This window comes from Myotis brandtii, unplaced genomic scaffold (genome assembly GCF_000412655.1).
Source record: "Myotis brandtii unplaced genomic scaffold, ASM41265v1 scaffold28, whole genome shotgun sequence".
Lineage (NCBI taxonomy): Eukaryota > Metazoa > Chordata > Mammalia > Chiroptera > Vespertilionidae > Myotis > Myotis brandtii.
This window is the reverse complement of record NW_005360676.1, coordinates 4742005-4762140: the sequence shown is the minus strand read 5'-3', so window position 1 is coordinate 4762140 and position 20136 is coordinate 4742005. Positions and strand designations below refer to the sequence as shown.

The window sequence follows — 20136 nt, the reverse complement described above, 5'->3', positions numbered from 1 at the left end:
GGTATATGAAATATACAAAATAAAATATAAATATTAAGAATTTATATAATGGGCTGAATTTTTATTCTTCAAAATTCTTATGTTGAAGCCCTAATCCCTCATACCTCAAAATGACTGTAGGATTTAGAGATAAGGTCCTGAGAGAGGGAATTAAGTTATGAATTATTAGACTGAGCCCTAATCAAATATGACTGATGTCTTTATAAGAAGAGTAAATTAGGACACAGATATGTAGAGGAATCTCCATGTAAAGATACAGGGAGACAACAGTCATCTGTAAGCCCAGGAGAATGGCTTCAGAAGAAAACAATCCTGCCAACCCCTTGATCTCAGGCTTCCAGTTCCAAAATTGTGACAAAATAAATTTCCATTGTTGAAGTCTCTCAGTCTATTGTACTTTGTTATGGAAGTCCTTGCAAATACAATATTCACTGTAGTATATAAAACAAAATTCATTTTACAGTTTTCACATTTAACATTAGTAACCTTGCTCATCATTATAAACCCCTTGCCTAAACCAATACCGTGCACATAGAAAATGTTCAATAAACACGAACACAATAAATTACTTAACTTCTAAAGAGAAATTTCTAGTTTATGCCAAAGAAAAACATTATTTAACATTGTAGAAATATAAATACATTGGAATTAAGTTGTTGCCCAATTCATAAATAATATGGTAATTTATTCTAAAAGTTTTTATTATTGTTATTTTCTTACTCTGTTGCTTCCATTAATGCTTATTAAAACAACAACACCTATGAGTGTGTGAATAATGCTGAATAAGACCCCAGAGCTTCTGAAGGCTGTTTTGATTAAGGCATTAAATAGGCTGACTTGAGCACTGGCTAATGCAGCTCAGTTGATTGGGCGTCATCATTGCATCCGGGGGTTGCCAGTTGATTCCCGTTAGGGCACATGTCCGGGTTTGCAGCAGTAAAGGGTGTGCAGGAGGCAGCCAAAGGATATTCATTCTGACATCAATATTTCTCCCTCCCTCTCTAAAAGTCAATAAATTTTAAAAAGCAAGGCTGACTTGAACCCTAAAATATTAAGGATGGGAAAAGACCAGTCAAGCAGCATTATTCAAAGGAAAGCAGGACTGGCTATATTAATATCAGAGAAAGAAGTAGATCAGTGCAAAGAAAATTACCAGACAGAGAGGGAAATTGTATAATGATCAAAAAGTCAATGCACCAAGAAGATATAACAACTTAAGAAGTATATGTACCAAACAATAGCTCAGCAAAACATGTGAGGTAAAAATAAAAAAGAATTGAAAAAGATTTAAAAATTCAAAATTACATTTGTAGACTTTAATGACCTCTTCAATAAGTGTTAAACAACTACAGAGAAAAACAACAGATATAGAATAACTCAATAACACCATCAAACACAATATCTAATCAACATTTATAGAAAGCCTCACCCAACAACAGTAGAACACATTCTTTTTTAAGAATCCATGGAACATAGCCATGCTAGGTCATATGCAGTGCCATAAAAAATAATAATAATTCAAATCATATATAATACATTTTTCACTTGCAATAGAATCAAACTAGAAATCAAATTTTACAAGTTAACAGGAATACCTCAAAACTCTTGGAAACTAAACACATTTCTAAATAATCTATAGGTTAAAGAGGAATGCTAACAGAAATATTAAAAATACATTAAGCTACATAAAAATGAAAATAAAACATCAAATTTCTGAGACACAGCTAAAACAGTGCTGAGATGGAAAGTACGGCATTAAAAACATGCATAAGAAAGGAGGAAAAGTATCAAATAAATAATCTAAGTTCCCACTGCAAAAACCCAGAAAAAGAATAGCAAAATAAACCCCCAGCAAGCAGAAGAAAAGAAATAATGAAGAGTAGAAATTAATGAAATGAAAACAGAAAAACAGTTGAAAAAAACAATAAAACACAGCAATGGTTCTTAGAAAGAAATCAATAAAATTAGCTACTCTCTAGGAAGACTAACAAAGTAAATAGATTAAAAATTACCAATATTAGAAATTGAACAGAATCTTTCTATAGATACCCATAGACATCAAAAGGATAAAAAGGGAATACTACCAACTCTATATACATACATTTGACAACTCAGACAAAACGGACCAATTCCTTGAAAAAATTACATGAATTCCTATCAACACTATACTCAAAATGTTCCCAAACTTCAGCCTCTTTTAAGTTCCTCTGCCTCTCCCACCCTGGTTCAAGCCAACATCATTTTGTGCTTAGATTATTATAATCATTTCCTATATTGTTGCTCTGCTTCCATGCTTATTCTCTATAATTTACTCTCCACAAAGAAGTCAGAGGGATCCCATTAAGAAATTAGGCTAAATCATCATAGTCTTCTCTCCAAAGACCTCCAATACTCCCATTTCACTCAGAGAAAAGGCCAATATAATTACAATGATGAACAAGGCCCTACATGATCTGAGCCTTAGTACCTTTCAGACTTAGTCTCTTACCACTCTTCCCTTCATTCACTGCTACAGCCACACTGCTCTCCTAACATACCAGGCATGACCCTCCTAAAGACCGTTTGTCAAGTTGTTCCCTCTGCATGGAACATTCCAGAAATCTGTATTGCTAACCCCCTCACATGTTTCAAGTCTGCTTAGATTTTACCTTTTTAATAGGCCTAACCTGACTATTCTATTTAATATCACATCCTGACACCAACACCATCTTACACATGCTGTCACATTTCATATTTTCTTTACCTAGAACTATATTTTTTTCCTACAGAGCTTAATATTGTTTTACCAGTTATGAATTTTATTAATTATGGTATTTGTTGTCTAGCTTCCCTCAGTAAAATGTGAGCTCCATAAGAAAGAGGCCTTTTTTCCTACAACTCTGCTTACCACATAATAGGATATCTAAAAACATTTGCTGAATGAATGAATTCTGATTTTAGTATTACCATTATTATTCGTATGTCCTCAAAAATAAGCAGGCCAAATATTATATTCACTAATTCTACACTTTGTTTTCCAAGCTCAGCAGTCTACTGAATCCATAGTTATTGAAAAATAATATACTTTTATACTTAACAGAAAATTCATATTTATTTCTGATAGTTCTATATCTTACTCGTATTAACACTTGCTTTCCTGTTCTTTTTGCTCAGAAGAACAGAGTCAAACACAAAAGTGAAACTCACAAGGTGTGGAAAGATTACCCTGGGTATCATAATTATTGTGATTGCTGTAGTAATCTTCGGACTCATTATTCATTTCGTCACTTATGGTAAGTACTCATGATATCTGGCTTTCCAGTCACATGAATTTAATTTCTCATTATTGGAAAGTTAGGAACTTTGAGAATAGGAGAAGGAAAGGAATCAGATAAGACTATTTGACAGAGATAATTTCTTATGGTTAATAACATTTACTGCAGTCTTCGTTCTGTAGCGACTTTTGGCTTAGGGCATTCTGAATCCAGAGATGTGGTATGATCTTTTTTTTTTTTTTAATTCCTGGTAAAGATTTAGGTGCTCGGAGTACATTCATTCATTCATTCATTCATTGTTGAATTAATAAGTTTTGAAGAGATAATCAATGAGTTAACAAATAAATATAAAAGCCTACAACCTAGATTTCTAAGCTAGATTTCTTATCCCAAAGCCTATAATAATTCTCTATATACAATGATTTCTTTTCATAAAATTCTCTCTAAAAAAGTCAAGTATTTTCCATTAATGAGGGATGAAAAAAAAGAAACAGTAAAATTTTTTCTATATATTTTTCTTTTACTGACTGGCTTATTTCACTTAGCTTAATGCTCATAAAATTGAAAAAAAAGTATGGGATCCACAGATTTGATGTTTTCTTAAAATGGCTCTTTGTGCCAACTCCTCTGTGTCCTGTGCTTATTACTTTCTTTCATCCACTCATTCCTAACCTTTTCAAGGATAAGGACTTCTTTATAAAAAAAAATTCCTACATTCCCACAAGAAATTATCACATTTATTGATTGGTAAATCTCACTTGATCAACATGTATAATCCTTTTAATATATTGTTCAATTCAGCTAGCTAGTATTTTGGTGAGGATTTTTGCACCTATACTCATCAAAGATATTTGTAGTTTTCTTGTGTTCTTATCAGCTTTGGTATTAGGGTAATGCTGGCCTCATAAAATAAGTTTAGAAGTATTCCCTCCTTTTCTCTTTTTAGCCAATTTTGAGAAAGACTGATATTAAATCTTCTTTACATGTTTGGTAGAATTCATCAGTGAGACCACGTGTTCCCAGGCTTTTCTGTATTGGGAGGTTTTTTTATTACTGTTTCAATCTCCTTACTCATTATTTATCTGTTCAGATTTTCTATTTATTGATGATTCAGTCTTGGAAGGGTGTATATTTCTCAGAGTTTATCTATCTTTTTCTTTGCTACTGTTTTTTAGCTTAAAGTATATTTTGTCTAAGTATAGCTAACCCAGCCTGGGTTTGTTGTCTTTCTCATCTCTAACAATTTAATTCAAGAAAAAACTCTGTCTTGTTTTACTTTGCATTTCTTTATTTGTGAGTGTGCAGGAAAGATTTTCTCCAAATAATTAACTTCACTAACATGAAGGATCTTCTCAGTGTTACAAAATGCTTTTATTTCTCCGTCTCTTTCTCTCTTCTGTCTTCTCTCTCTCTCTCTCCTCTCTCCTCTCCCCTACCCCCCAGTCTGTTAAGTAGTGGGGCACAATGGCACCTGAGCATGGTTACAAAAGAGTTTGGATTTCTATCTTATTTGATGTACTAAAATAGTACAGTCTAAATACAAAAGCAATCCTGAGAAAAAAGAATGAAGGCAGAGGTATCACATTCCCTGGATTCAAATTATAATACAAAGTGATGATAATCAAAAAAGCATGGTATTGGCAGAAACACAGAACAATGGAACAGAACTACTTAGAGTCCAGAAATAAACCCAGATGTATATGGGCAAATAATTTTTGACAAAGAAGCCTAAAATATGAAATAGAGAAAAGAAAGTGTCTTCAATAAATGGTGCTGGGAAAACTGGAAAACCACATGCAAAAGAATGAAACTAGACAGCTGTTTGTCCCCATGTACAAAAAATAATTTAAAATGAATCAAATACCTAAATATAAGATCTGAAACAATAAATTACATAGAAGAAAACATAGGTACTAAACTTATGAATGTTGGTTATAGAGAACATTTTATGAATTTGACCCCAAAGGCAAGGGAAGTAAAGACAAAAATAAATTAATGAGACTATATCAAACTAAAAAGCTTTGGCACATAAAAAGAAACCAACAACAAAACAAAAAGGCAACCAACTAAATGGGAGATGATATTTGCAAACAACAGTTCTGACGAGGGCTTAATATCCAAAATATATAAAGAACTCATAAAACAACACTAAACAAACAATCCAACTAAAAATTGGGCAGAGCATATGAACAGATACCTCTACCAAGAAGACATACAAACAACCAACAGATATATAAAAGATGTTCAAATCAAAGCTACAATGAGGTACCACCTCACACTTATTAGAAAGACTATTATCAACAAAACAAATAGTAACAAAGATTGGAGCGGTTGAGGAGAAAAAGGAACCCTCATTCGCCACTGGTGGGAATGTAAATTGGTACAGCTACTATGGAGAACAGTGTGGAGGATCTTTAAAAGATTAAGCATAGAGTTACCATATAACCCAGTAACCCCTCTTTGTATATCTACCCCAAAAATTTCAAAACATTTATTCACAAAGACATATGCACCCCTATGTTCATTGCAGCATTATTCAAGGTAGCCAAGACATGGAAATAACCAGTGTCCTTTGATAGATGATTGTATGAAAATGTGGTACATACAGGGTGGGGCAAACGTGGCTTTTCAGTTGTTTGTATGGAAAATAATACAATAATTAATAAATAATAACACATCTATGTTTTATGTACTCATAACTGTAAACCTACTTTAGCTTACCCACTATACACAATGGGATACTATTCAGCCATAAGATGAAATACTGCCATTTGCAACAACATGTATGGACCTTGAGAATATCATGTCAAGCAAAACAAGTCAGACAGAAAAAGTTAAAAATCATATGATTTCACTCATATGTAGGATATTAAACTGAAAGCAAGAGATGAACAAATAAGAAAAACAAACAAAAACTCATAGACACAGACAACAGTATGGTGGTTACCAGAGGGAGGGGGGATGGAGGGTAGTAGAGGGTAAAGGGGGTCAAATATACAGTGATGGTGAAGGAAGATTCTTTGACTTTGGGTAGTGGGTAATAGTGCAATATGAATATTATGTATCATAGAAATGTACACTTGAAACCTATATATTCTTATTAACCAATGTCACTCCAATAAATTTAATAAAAAGAAAATAATTACTCAATAGTTTTGCAATAAATTATTTTATTTTATTTTTAAATATATTTTTATTTATTTCAGAAAAGGGAGAGGCATCAATGATGAGAGAGAATCATTGATTGGCTGCCTCCTGCACTCCCCACACTGGGGATCAAGCCCGCAACCTGGGCATATGCCCTGACCACGAATCAAACCTAGTTCATAGGTTGATGCTCAGCCACTGAGCCATGCCTGCCAGGTGCAATAAATTGTTTTATAACGAACTTTCTAAAAAATAAATAAATAAAATAGTAAAGCTGGCAGTCTAACCGTCAGCTTTATGGTTTGCTTTACTTTCTGAAAGTTGTAAGTTTGATTTCTTTGTTCTGTTTACTCAATTTGCAGTACTTACAAGTCATCCCTCATTTTACTTTCCTCTTTATTTATTTTCATTTCTTAGGTACTTCATAAATTATTAAACCTGAGACTCCACTGATTTTCCAAAATGTAATCTGTGATGATCACAAAAACTAAAAATTATCTATACTTTAATATAATTTCATTTCATAGTTACACATCTGTCTTCAGATTGCCCAAACTTGAAAGCTGGCACATTGAAATTTTACCTTAAAAATTCTGATAACATTCTTGGGTGAAGTTATAATGTAATAAACATTCCTCTGTCAAAGTTATTTCAACAGTCACTAGGAATCAAGATTATTTAAATGTCAAGTTACCTGAAATTTTATCAGAGTATTATATTTCATATGTTATTTCTTAAGAATAAAAGCAGTGCCCTAACCGGTTTGGCTCAGTGGATAGAGCGTTGGCCTGCGGACCCAAGGGTCCCAGGTTCAATTCCGGTCAAGGGCATGTACCTTGGTTGCGGGCACATCCCCAATAGGGAGTGTGCAGGAGGCAGCTGATCGATGTTTCCCTCTCATAGATCTTTCTAACTCTCTATCCCTCTCCCTTCCTCTCTGTAAAAAATCAATAAAATATATATTTTTTAAAAAGAATAAAAGCAGTTACATAATGAACTATGCTAAGTGAAATAGCCAATCATAGAAAGACAAGTACCATATGATTGAACTCACGTGGAATTTAATGAACAAACTACCAAGCAAAATAGAGAAAGATTCATAGATAGGGAGCAGCCAGACAGCTCTGGTTAAGGAGAGGGTATAGGAGGGGGAGGGGTGGAGGGATTGAGAAAAAAAGAGAGAAAGAACTCATGGACATGGACAACAGTATGGTGATTGTGGGAGGGGGGAAGGTGGAAGAGGGCATAGAGAGGTTAAATGATGATGGAAAAAATAAAATAAAATAATTTTTAAAATAAATGTAGTTACACAATGATCAAAGTCAGAACTATTTTTTCTTTTTTCTCCTCAGGGAAAACATCTTGCTATTATCACATCAGCTTTAAAGTCAATAATGTTGACTATGACAGAAAGTTTGAAAAACCATATTCACAAGAATATATGGACCTAAATAAAAGGATAGTGTCTTTGGTAAGTTAAAATGTTTTTCTGTGCATTGTCTTTTTAACTGCTGTGCTCCTAGAAATACCAGAATCCTAGTAATCACCTTCCAACTTGGAATTTAATAATTCATAAATTCACAATGTTTCTTACCACTATTTTAGTTCTAGATTAGGACAGTCAGCTCTTTCAGAAAGTAAGTTTCTGTCTTGATTCAAAAGTTTTCCACAACCCATAAGAGAAGTGTATTCAGTTTCCTAGAGAATCTTTTCCCCTACTTTTAAGTTTTAATCTACATGGAAATAGTTTTAATATAAGGTAGGGGGCCAACTTTATTTTATTTTAGCTATAGATAGCTAGTTGATCTGGCACTACTTATTAAATAATCTAGTTTATCCCAATGATTTAAAAATGCCGCTCTTGTTAAGTCCTAAATCCTCATATATTCCAGGATCTATTTTTGGATTTTGTATTGGACTACACAGTAATTGCATAGTATTTCTTTCCCATACCTTTATTTTGAACAGTATTTCATCCCTTTACTTACGAGTATGATGCTTTTAAATAATAGATAACTAGATTTTGTTTGTTAATGCAACTTAATAGATTCTTTCATGACATTTTTGTCTATTCTCATTCCTTCCAACTTCAAATGTTATAAATGAAATTTCTGATTCTATTTTTCTATTAATATATATTTTTTCCTAAATAGAAATTTGTCAAAATTTTTCTTTATATCTAAAATTCAAGAATATTTCCCAGATGCATCAAACATGCCTGAAATAAGTCTATTCCTTTGAATCTACAGGTTTTTATCTTTATTTAATTCAGAACCATTTCCTCCCACTATTTATTATTATTATTATATGTCATCCACCCCTCTTTTTTTCTCATTTTATACTCCTATTATTTATAGCCACTTCTGGAATCATATCCTAAGTGGGGGTTTTTACACCCATTATTTTATTTTGATGATCACCTAATCTGTTTTATTTCCTTTTTCTGGCAGCTAGACTCCTTTATTTGCATTACCATTTTTCCTGTTGGCTTATTGGGGCCACTGTTTTGTTATTAGAGATAGTCCTACAAGTTGGGAAATGAGATTTTCTTACATCCTATAGGCTGAAGGTTGGGCAGCAGGCATGCTTCATACCAAAGCCCAGAAGGAAGTCTTCCAGCTCCCCATTTTCTGCCCACCATACTAGCTTAGTCTCAGGAGCAAGGAATCTTCAGTTTTGCAGTTTCTTCTTAGAGGCAGTGAAAACCCACTCACATGGTCCAGTGTCACCTTAATCCCTGGGCATCCATGCATCTCAGTTAGCCAATCTCTTCCCAGGGCCTGTGTGATTCTATCTTTGCACAGGGTTCTCAGGTTGTTCTCTAGGTTCTTCTTGGCCCATGGAAAAGAAGGTTCCTCATCACCTCCCTGCTCCCAGGATTCCCATTAAGCCCAAACCCACTCAACACCAGGAAAGGCAGGTATATTAAAATGGAAGTAGAAGAGAAATATGACATAATTTAGCTATCTTCTTGTCAAGATTCTTCCATTCGCTATATTTTATGAATTACATCCAAAACCCTTATCATGGCCAACAAGGTTCTCTATAATCTTGTCCCTACCTACGCAGACAACCTCAATTTATATACTCTCTCCCTTACTCACTTTACTAGAGTCACAACAAGTTTGCTTCTATCCCTCAATTATACCAATCTCATTTTTCCCTAGGAACTGCACTTTCCTCCATCCAGAATACTCTTCTCCCCTTGACTGTCAACTTTTCATCTTTCAGGTTTCACTCAAATACCACTTCAAAGAGGCCTGACTTGATCATTCCCATGACTCCATTATTTACTTTAGTTTATATTTTTATATCACCTAATACTATCTCAGATTATCATATTTACTCCTTGGTCTGCTTGTTATCTATGTTCTCTTTTGAATCTCTAAAAAAGAATGGATCTATCTGATTAGTTCATAGTTTTATTTCAACATATATTTATATTTATTGAATACATGAACACATTCCAATTGCTTTGGAGCATGAGGAAAATGTAATTTCAATCGCTGCAATTCCAATATTGAGTCAGTTTTTGAAGGCCAGTCTTTGCAAAAGTAAAAGTCATAGGCAGTGCAATTTGTTGTCTGGTGCTCTGTAAGGGTCCTACAGTGGGAAATCATCCATCAGGCTGAGATAGGAGCACCTGAGAAAATGATTCATAAAATTTCTCTGAGAGACTTCTACATATCCCATTTTGAACCCATCAGTAGCATGTTATTTAAACATCAGGCAAAAATGGTTTGCAGTCCAATCATGAACGAAGGCTGCCATTGGAAAAAAAAAGGAAAGAAAAGAAAGAATAAAACATCTCCTTCTGGGGACATTTCTGTCAAGTTTTATGACATTGATACTCAATGAAAGGCTGAACATAGAAGATAAAATCTATTAGTTGGTCTTTTGAATTCACCTCTCCAAAATGAATATTCTGATGTATCATGCTACAGTTAGGAACAAATATATTTATTCAACTGTGCCACATAATTCTTTTTATTTAAAGACATTTGTGAATGAACTGAGCCAATATGAAGATAATTTTCAAAAAGATATATATTTAACACATTGCATCTTTTTCCTAAATGAGTCATGATCTGGGGAAATTTTAATACTATGTATTTGATGATATTAAAGAATTAGTTAATTCCTGGGATGTAGGTAGTAGTAAAATGAAACTGGTTTGACCATTTATTAATAACTGATAAAGCTGAATGATGGGTACATGGGTTTTTTTACACTATTCTATCTGCTTTCATGTATGTTTGAAGTTCTTCACAATGAAAACTTAAAATAAAAAATAAAACATAATCATTATGCATTTTACTTTTTAACAGATAAATGAAACATTTCATGGATCAAAACTGAGAAGACAGTATGTCAAATCCCATGTTGTCCAAGTAAGGTATATAAAATAGCATGAGAGGCGCTAAGAAAAAAAAGTTCTGTCCTTCTGTTTCTTATCTCATACTCAGCAGAATATCTTTGCTTGGTATACAATTAAAGGGTTCAAACAAATTTGAATTCGGGGCTTCAAAACAACTAGCATTTTCAAATGTGAAAAATAAAAGGTATTCAAGGTCTATTGAGAAATTATTGAACCAGAATCAGGAGTTCCAGATTATTGTAAGTTTCAAGTAGAGATTAAATGGGTGTGTGTGTGTTTTAAATATAAGGCCCAAAATAAAAAAGTACATTTATAATCAGGAGATTATTTCAAGCTAAGGAAAGAATGGGTAAGGTAAGAGAGCCATGTACAGAATGCCTGACCCAGGAGTCATAAACTAGTAGCTAATGGGGTAAATCCCAAATGTAAAAGTTAGAAAATTTCACATAAAAAAAAAGAATTTTTAGAATGTTGAAAAATCAAAAGATCTAACAACACAGCCCACATTCCCACATGGTAATAGTACACCAAAACTGAGGCTGCGTGGTTTGCCATGATGTATGCACATGTATTTACACCCAACAAGCTTCATTCTTTTACCTTACCCTCCTGCCCCTCTAAAAATCCAAGTCTACAGCTGTTTTCTAGCAGTGAAGATGTTTTATCCAAATACTGGGAAGGAACAGATAACCTGCAAGAGATAGGAAAAGAATAATAACTACAAACAGAAATAGAAATGTTAATATGCTTTGGAATCTACCTCTCCTTAAAACTAGCACACTTAACCAGTGACCCTTTCCCCTGGAACTTTTTATATATTAACCCATTTAACCTGATAATAACCCTGTGTGGTTTTATATATAAGTTTCCATTCTATAGATGAGGAAACTGAAGTAAAGGAAGGCTAAGTGACTTGCCAAGGTCACACATTTAATAAATACTAGAGCTGTAGGTTGAGCCCAAGCAGGTATATCTAGATTATTGCATCAACTTGTGTAATCTTCAGCTTTCACTCTTGCTCCACTACAATCCATTCCCCACACTGCAGTCAAAGTGAATTGGAAAAGCATATAATCCCCCTACTTAATATCATCTGATCATTTCCTACGATTTCCAAACTCCTAATATAGTCCACATGACCCTACCTGACCTGGCCCTGCCTCTCTCTGACCTCATCTCATACCCTTGACTTCACCCATAACTTTATACTCACACTACTGACCTGCTATTATTCTTCTAATAAACATGCAAAATTGCATCATTGGCTTTGCCCAAAGAAAACTAAACTCATGTCTTCATGACAGGAGGTGGTTTGACAACTTGGAGTAAGGTGCCCATCCAGGTTAGGCTTTCACCTTCCCCCTGAAACTGAGAGATAGAGAGGCTACCATCTTTGATGGTTACTAGACCTGAGAAACCATAGATGGCTTTCCGGGGCTTGAGAAATACATTTCTGGGTTAAACTGCAAGAGCCTTTTGAAAAATTTACTTATAACTCACTCCAAGGAGCAGAGAAAGAATTTACATTTACAAGTTTTCTAGAGTAAGTGATCTAAAAACAGGGCTATCAGGGGCCTAGAGTCAAAAAGAAGTCTGTCAGACATTTAATAAAATGAGGGGAATGTTAAGGCTACTTTGGGCAAGGTTTTTACAGTTGATGTTCCTTCTTTCTGGAACATTCCTCCCTCAATCTTAGCATGACTCAGTCCTCGTTACGAGGCTTTTACTTCAAAGAAGATTTATATAATGTTCCCATATCTACCCTTCAAGTCATTGCTCTATTTTCTTCATAGAATTTACCATAAAGATTATTTATTTCTTTGTTTTCTTGTTTATCTGTCTCTCTTTCTAGTTCATGCTAGCAGGGATCTTGTGGTCTTATATGAGCTAAGATAGTACCTAGAACTATGTATGGGCATATTGCCTGAACTAAATTAATACATGTCTGTTAAATGAATCAATGTATGAATGAATGAATGAATGAATAGAAAGTTCAGGAATGTAAAAGAAAATAAGCATTTGTCATATAAAACTAAAGAGTATTTTATGAGTCAAGAAAAGGTAAAATTAAAATAACTTTTATTTCATTTTTTATTAGAAAAGAGGATCATTTTACCCTAATGATGTCAGCTTAATAATCCATATGTCTACATTTAGTTTAATTTTAGATTGTTATTTGACACAGAATGAAGAGTCAAAGTGACACCTATGGTTTGACAAAAATCTTTAAAATAAACAAAGTAATACAATATGTCCTTGCCTATTGCATTAGAAATAAAGTGTTTGTCTCTATAGATCAGACAAGAAAAGAATAGCATTGTACCTGCATAAAAGTATACTTAATAAATTGGCAAGTAATAACTAATGCTTAATACTGTATAAAGGAAATAAAAATAATTCACATATAGCACTCAAAGTAAGAGCATATGCATACATACTCTAAAACATAAATAAGGAGTGATATAAAAAATAAGCTAATCCTTTAATTTAGAATTATCCTGGAAAAAAATTGTTAAAATAATAGGCTTTATAACCATTTTAATCATGGATATTGACCATGGTTTCTGTTTTTGTTCATGAGTGTTATGAAGGTTTGGAAGTGGATGTTTTCAGGATCTTTTTTTAATATATTTTTGTAGATTTCAGAGAGGAAGGGAGAGGGAGAAAGAGAAACATCAATGATGAGTGAGAATCGTTGATCAGCTGCCTCCTGCATGCCTCCTATTGGGGATCAAGCCTGCAACCTGGGCATGTGCCCTTGACCAGAATCAAACCTGGGACCCTTCAGTCCTTAGGCCAACTCTCTATTCATTGAGCTAAACCGCCTAGGGCCAGGATCTTTCTTGAGTCTCATAAAGCTTTCGGTGGTTGTAGGTTTTCATATGCACATATTCAGAGACATACCTAAAGAGGTAAGGAGACACAGAAACAGAGAACAGAGCGGAAGAGACATTCCCCAGAGTCACTGGTAGTTACCCCTTTTTAAATTTCTGGTTTGTTTATTTATTTATTTTTACTTTGTTTATCTTATGTATTTGCACCTTCAAGTCAGAATTATAAATTTAATAAATCTGGTATAAATTTTTTACTCAGTCATGATTTCGAACAGGTGAGAGAGAATTGGCCCACCCTGGAAAATTCTGCCCTCGCTTTAAAAAAATGAGAATTAATGATTCTAACATCTTACCTGTTACATTCACTTTTATACTAGCTATTGGCCCTTTATACAGAGTCTGTACTGGATTTATAATACATAGATGCATTTATATTAATAAGTAATTTTTACACAATACTCTAAAATTTTCAAAATACCTCCATATACATGATCTAATATGGTGTTTACAATAACCCAGTAAATAATATTCCATCCCTATTATAGATATGAGGAAATTTAAGTACTGAAAATGCCAACAGCTTGCTATAATCAAGAAGGTGGCAAATAGTAAATCTAGAATACAAATTCAGTTCCCCTGAGTCTAAATCACATTGTCTTTTCTGTTCACCATGTCCAGAAAGTGCCATTTCCATGCCCTTGGGAGAAACTGAAATAGTTGCTAGGAGCTCTGCTTAACAAAGTATGCAATGACTCTGCTAAGAATGATAGAGGCTCAGTAAAAAGCTGAATTTATTTGTCTGCTTCTGTTCTGCAGCAGAGCCAAAGGGAAAGTGATAATACATTCTGTGCTGAAGTTTATATTCTGCTTTAAAAATAAGGCAGCAAAATTTCGGGATAGGATCGAAACCATTTTATATCAGAAGTTAAATGGTGAAACTGGGTGTTTAAATATAGATTCTTCTTCATTGAGAGTCTCAGGTAAGCATTTTTCTGTATGGTATATAGAGTGATTTTCAACTTTTAATTTGAATATGGTATTTTGATATGCAAATGAAAACAACACTTCTCTCTTTAAAATATCATTTTATATACAATGATAATTATCTTTAATCACTGATTAAGTATTCAAGGTTCATTTTAATCAATTTGTTTATATAATATCATCTTGCATTATTGAAATTAAACCTTATTTGATTATAATTTTTTTTAAGTAACCAGGTTCCCAAATAATGTTTCTTTGCAACATAAGGCAGCCTTTAACTCTGAAACTATTATGACTTGTTCTGTGGGTCATGATTTCTTCCTCCATTCTTTTGGATATCACAAGAATCTAGACTCCTAAATTCCAGAATTGAGTTTGAATCTCTTTAACATCAAACTTCTTTATACGCCTTTAATGGACTTTGTCTCTCACTCTTTCCCACAATCTTATTCTTATTCTCAGTCACCTAACACTATTGTAAAAGGCAACTTCTAAAAAGTAGGAACAAATGTTCCACCATTCTCTGGTCTTGATAAAAGTACAGTTAACATTTGGCACAGCTAAGCCATGCTATCAGTTCTTTGGTCCAACAAATTTGACCAAGGACAGAAAAGTATCCCTACCCTTAAAGGAAGGACTACATGTTTGTGAAGGGTGTGGGGGGAGAGGAGAAGAATCTCTAGACCAAGGGTTCACTTGCATGGAACATCAAAAGGCTTAAAAAACACAAAACCTGAACATACATCTCCTGAATATGGAGTACCATGTGTTTGAAATATGACTCTTCTCCAATTATTTGATACTTTCTTTTATAACCTTTCTTATCATACAGCTTATCCTATGTGTCATGACCTCAAAAGAATACAGATAAGTAAAACAGCTCTCCAATTTATAGAGAGGTTGACAACAAAGGTATATTTTGGGAAACACATTTGCTAAAACCATGAACTCACAAGTTAAAAAACAACATTATATTCCCAGTATTTTTCCAAACTTTAAGACCATTATGTACGATACCAGGAAAACAGACCTTCTGGATGTCTTTTCCAGATTTATTATTTTTCTCAGTAGTTTTACATATTACAATCCCATGCTACAGTTTTAAGAAAAGCAGTGACCGTTAAGTGTAATATACTTAAGTATGGACTGCACTTTGGTATTGTCTTAGTCTCTACCTGTTGCTTAGAAACTCCATCTCCCTCCTTTCTCACCTCTCATCAGAAGGTTTTTGTCAACAATGTATCTAAAGCCCTATGTTTTCAGTCCACTGGCTTCTACACCCTTGTCACCACGTTTGGCCAACAATTCCAGTAGGACTTATATTCCTTTGACAGAGCTCTCAGAGAAGCCCATTCTTTTCCTTCAGCGCACTTTCTCAGGTTTTAATTACATAGTCACTAAAGTGATTACTTGATTATGGACTGTCTCTCCCATCAGATGACAATCTCCTTGAGAGCAGAGGCCATGTCTATTTTTGCTCACCACTACATTTTCAGAGACTGGCACAGGGGCTGGCATATAGCAGTTAATAGTTGTTGGGTGAATTAATGAATTCCATAATATCAAAGCTGCAACTGAATATATATATATATATTCTCCTATTCTGGATAGTTTTGGATATTTATATATATATATTGCTGGGAAAATCAATCTCACTATAAAATAGTCAATTGGGGTTCCATAAAAAGAATTAATCCCTAAAGAAAATGGTATGTGTGACTGTTTTCAGTTCTTCCAAATAAAATAGATAGTACTATTCCAGATGCATAAAAGAATTCATTCACTTCATAAAAATAAAATCCCCCTAGGGCTTTAGAGTTTAATTCTCTTCCAGAATCCCAGTTGAGGAGGGATGACGGCAAGGTTGCAACATGTATGTTACTAGTAGACATTGCTACTCCAGATTTAGGATGTAAAGAGTACTTCACTTATTAAGACCCATGAACATAATGTGTCATTCTACTCACTCCTGAATTCCATGAGAAATGACAAAGCTACTATGTTCCAAGTTACTAACAATCAGTGAAAGAGCAATGTTTTCTCCATTCATCCTAAACTCACTAGTTCAGAAGATTTTCAAATTGTCTAGTTAGCATAAACCTAGAAAAACCATTGATAGTATAGTTTTTCCTGCCCGTGAAAATAGTGTTTCCTGAAAAATCTCTCAAAAAGAGAATTTCTCAACCTAATACCATTGATGCCAATGGGGAAACTTTTTATGCATTTCCAAACTCCCAAATTTATATTCATGGATGCTTAAATCATATCACAGTTCTTTAAAACAGAGATGATCATGTCAATAATTAAAATTAGTTAACACAGTTTTCCTTTATTTTATAATGTGACTGCTTACATGACCTCATTATTTTATAGCTTAAGAATCAAACCAAAACATTAAAGTGTTTGTTTATGTAATTCAAACTTCAATGCAAAAATAAATAAATAAATAAATAAATAAATAAACAGACAGAAGGAAATGACAAGTTAAACAATTCAAGTGATATCTCACCAAACAAGTTGACCTCACAGCATGATGCACTTGACTATCACTGCCATAAACTCTCAAATCAAAAGCTACAAAGAAAATGTAACACTAGACTAGATGTACCAAATACACAACTACAAAGATGACCACATGGTGGCTCTCTTCAGGGAGCTCTGGAAGGAAAAATCCAAGTCATTCCTTATAAAGAAATATCTCACAAGCTAAAGTGAGGGTTTTAAATCAAATGCCTTATAAAGTTGAATGTTCATAACTTTAATGGGCATATTTAAGGGTATGCCTGTAATTTTCTTTAAATAATAATCATTTCCTTAAAAACGCCTGCATATATTGGTACACTTAACCATCTATTGAATAGGATGAAAAGTATTTTAAATACTTATGCTAAATTATAATTGGTTAAAGTAAAAACTCAAATTATGTTGAAGTAATAGAATGAATAGTAACATAGAACTTCATACAGATGACTGTCCTGACCCATTATTAACAGTTTTACAAGAAGAATAAAGCTCTGGCCTAGCAGTCATTTGTGAGCAGCAGGCCAACACTGACAAATGGATGATTAGTAGAACTCATCTTTTTCATGTGGCTTGATCCTGAGACAATGCATCGCTGCATTTGTACCATGATTTAATCAGTTAACTGACCAATTATTCTTTGATAAATCCCAGAGGAAATTTTCTTAAAGCTTATTATTGCCCACAGTGTCCTTTCTTAATCAAGAACCAATCTTCAGCTCTTATAATCCTGTTTTATTAGCAAAATATTTTTAAAATATTCTAAGTAGTATAATACCTTGACCAAAGATAATTCATTGCAAATAAATCTTTCTAAATAGGCAAATATTCTGAATAGCTTATATTTTATCTGTTTAATAAACTATAAAAATTCTCTTTAAATTATATTTTTACAAAAATCTTTCTCAAACTTACCACCTACTTTTCTAGTATGAACATTAGTATGGACATCCATCAATATATAGTGGATATTCTAGTGCCCTCAGGGCATGTAGGGAAATACTGGGTTATTGGTGCCTTTGCCAAATAATCCCAGTGTTTGGGGTTTTGAACTCTAATAATTGTTCTTTATTCTTTTTTTATTTCTCATACTTCAATGTCAAGCAGAGTTCCCTTTATTTCTTCTTTTTAATTCTTTATTGTTTAAAGTATTACATAAGTCTCCTTTTTCCCCCATTGAACACTCCCCGGTCGCCCCCAAACTCCAGCACATGCCCTCACCCCCCTAGTATCTGTAACCATTGGTTATGCTCATATGAATGTATACAGGTCCTTTGGTTGATCTCTTACCCCCTCACCCCTGCTCCCTTGCCTTCCCTTATAGGTTGGACAGTCTGTTCAATTCTTCTAAGACTCTGGTTCCATTTTTGTTCATCAGTTTATGTTGTTCATTATAATCCACAAATGAGTGAGATCATGTGATATTTATCTTTCTCTGACTGGCTTATTTCGCTTAGCATAATGCTCTCCAGTTCCATCCATGCTGTTGCAAATGGTAAGAATTCCTTCCTTTTTTACAGCAGTGTAATATTCCATTGTGTAGATGTACCACAGTTTTCCAATCCCCTCATCTGTTGATGGGCACTTAGGCTGTTTCCAAATTTTAGCTATTGTAAATTGTGCTGCCATGAACATAGGGGTGCATATATCCTTTCTGATTGGTGTTTCTGATTTCTTGGGATATATTCCTAGAAGTGGGATTACTGGGTCAAATAGGAGTTCCATTTTTTATTTTTTGAGGAAACTCCATAATATTTTCCACAATGACTGCACCAGTCTGCATTCCCACCAGCAGTGCACGAGTGTTCCTTTTTCTCCGCATCCTCTCCAGCACTTGTCGTTTGTTGATTTGTTGATGATAGCCATTCTGACAGGTGTGAGATGGTACCTCATCATTGTTTTGATTTGCATCTCTCAGATGATTAGTGACTTTGAGCATGTTTTCATATGTCTCTTGGCCTTTTGTATGTCCTCTTTCGAAAAATGTCTATTTAGATCCTTTGCCCATTTTTTTTATTGGATTGTTTTTCTTCCTTTTGTTAAGTTGTATAAGTTTCCTATAAATTTTGGAGATTAAACGCTTATCGGAGACAACATTGGCAATTATGTTTTCCCATGCCATGGACTTTCTTGTTGTTTTGTTGATGAGGGTTTCTTTTGCTGTGCAGATGCTTTTTATTTTGATGTAGTCCCATTTGTTTATTTTCTCCTTAGTTTTTATTACCCTAGGAGGTGTATCAGTAAAGATATTGCTATGACAAATGTCTGCTATTTTGCTGCCTATGGCTTCTTCTAAGATTTTTATAATTGCCCGTTTTATGTTTAAGTCCTTTATCCATTTTGAGTTTATTTTTGTGTATGGTGTAAGTTGGTGGTCTAGTTTCATTTTTTTGCATGTATCTGTCCAATTTTCCCAACACGATTTATTGAACACTGTCTTAACTCCATTGTATGTTCTTGCCTTCTTTGTCAAATATTAATTGAGCATAATGGCTTGGGTTGATTTCTGGGTTCTCTCTTCTGTTCCATTGGTCGTCTATATGTCTGTTCTTGTGACAGTACCAGGCAGTTTTGAGGACAGTGACCATGTAAGATAGCTTGATAGCTGGTATTGTGATCCCTCCAACTTTGTTCTTCTTTCTCAGGATTGTTGCAGCTATTTGGTGTCATTTTTTATTTCAGATGAATTTTTGGAGAGTTTGTTCTAGGTCTGTGAAATATGCCATTGGCATTTTAAAGGGGATTGCATTGAATCTATAGATTGCTTTGGGTAGTATGGACATTTTAATGATGTTGATTCTACCAATCCATGAACATGGTGTGTTCTTCCATTTGTTTATGTCTTCCTCTATCTCATTTTTCTGCATCCTTTAATTTTCTGAGTATAGGTCCTTCACCTCCTTGGTTAAATTTATTCTTAGGTATCTTAATTTTTTGTTGCAATGGTAAATGGGATTTTTATTATTATTATTATTATTATTATTATTATTTAGTTTCTCTTTCTGTGAGTTCATTATTG

The 20136-nt window shown here is 33.9% G+C and overlaps 1 protein-coding gene across 1 annotated transcript in view; it reads left to right on the top strand.

The window, feature by feature from the left end:
* Positions 1-20136, top strand: part of LOC102240135 (transmembrane protease serine 11D-like) — a 50708-nt gene that overhangs the window by 3090 nt on the left and 27482 nt on the right. The window contains exons 2-5 of the mRNA XM_014541789.1: positions 3157-3272; positions 7754-7872; positions 10730-10797; positions 14430-14593. Coding sequence (XP_014397275.1) covers positions 3157-3272; positions 7754-7872; positions 10730-10797; positions 14430-14593 — 467 coding nt within the window. The remainder of the gene's footprint in view (positions 1-3156; positions 3273-7753; positions 7873-10729; positions 10798-14429; positions 14594-20136) is intronic.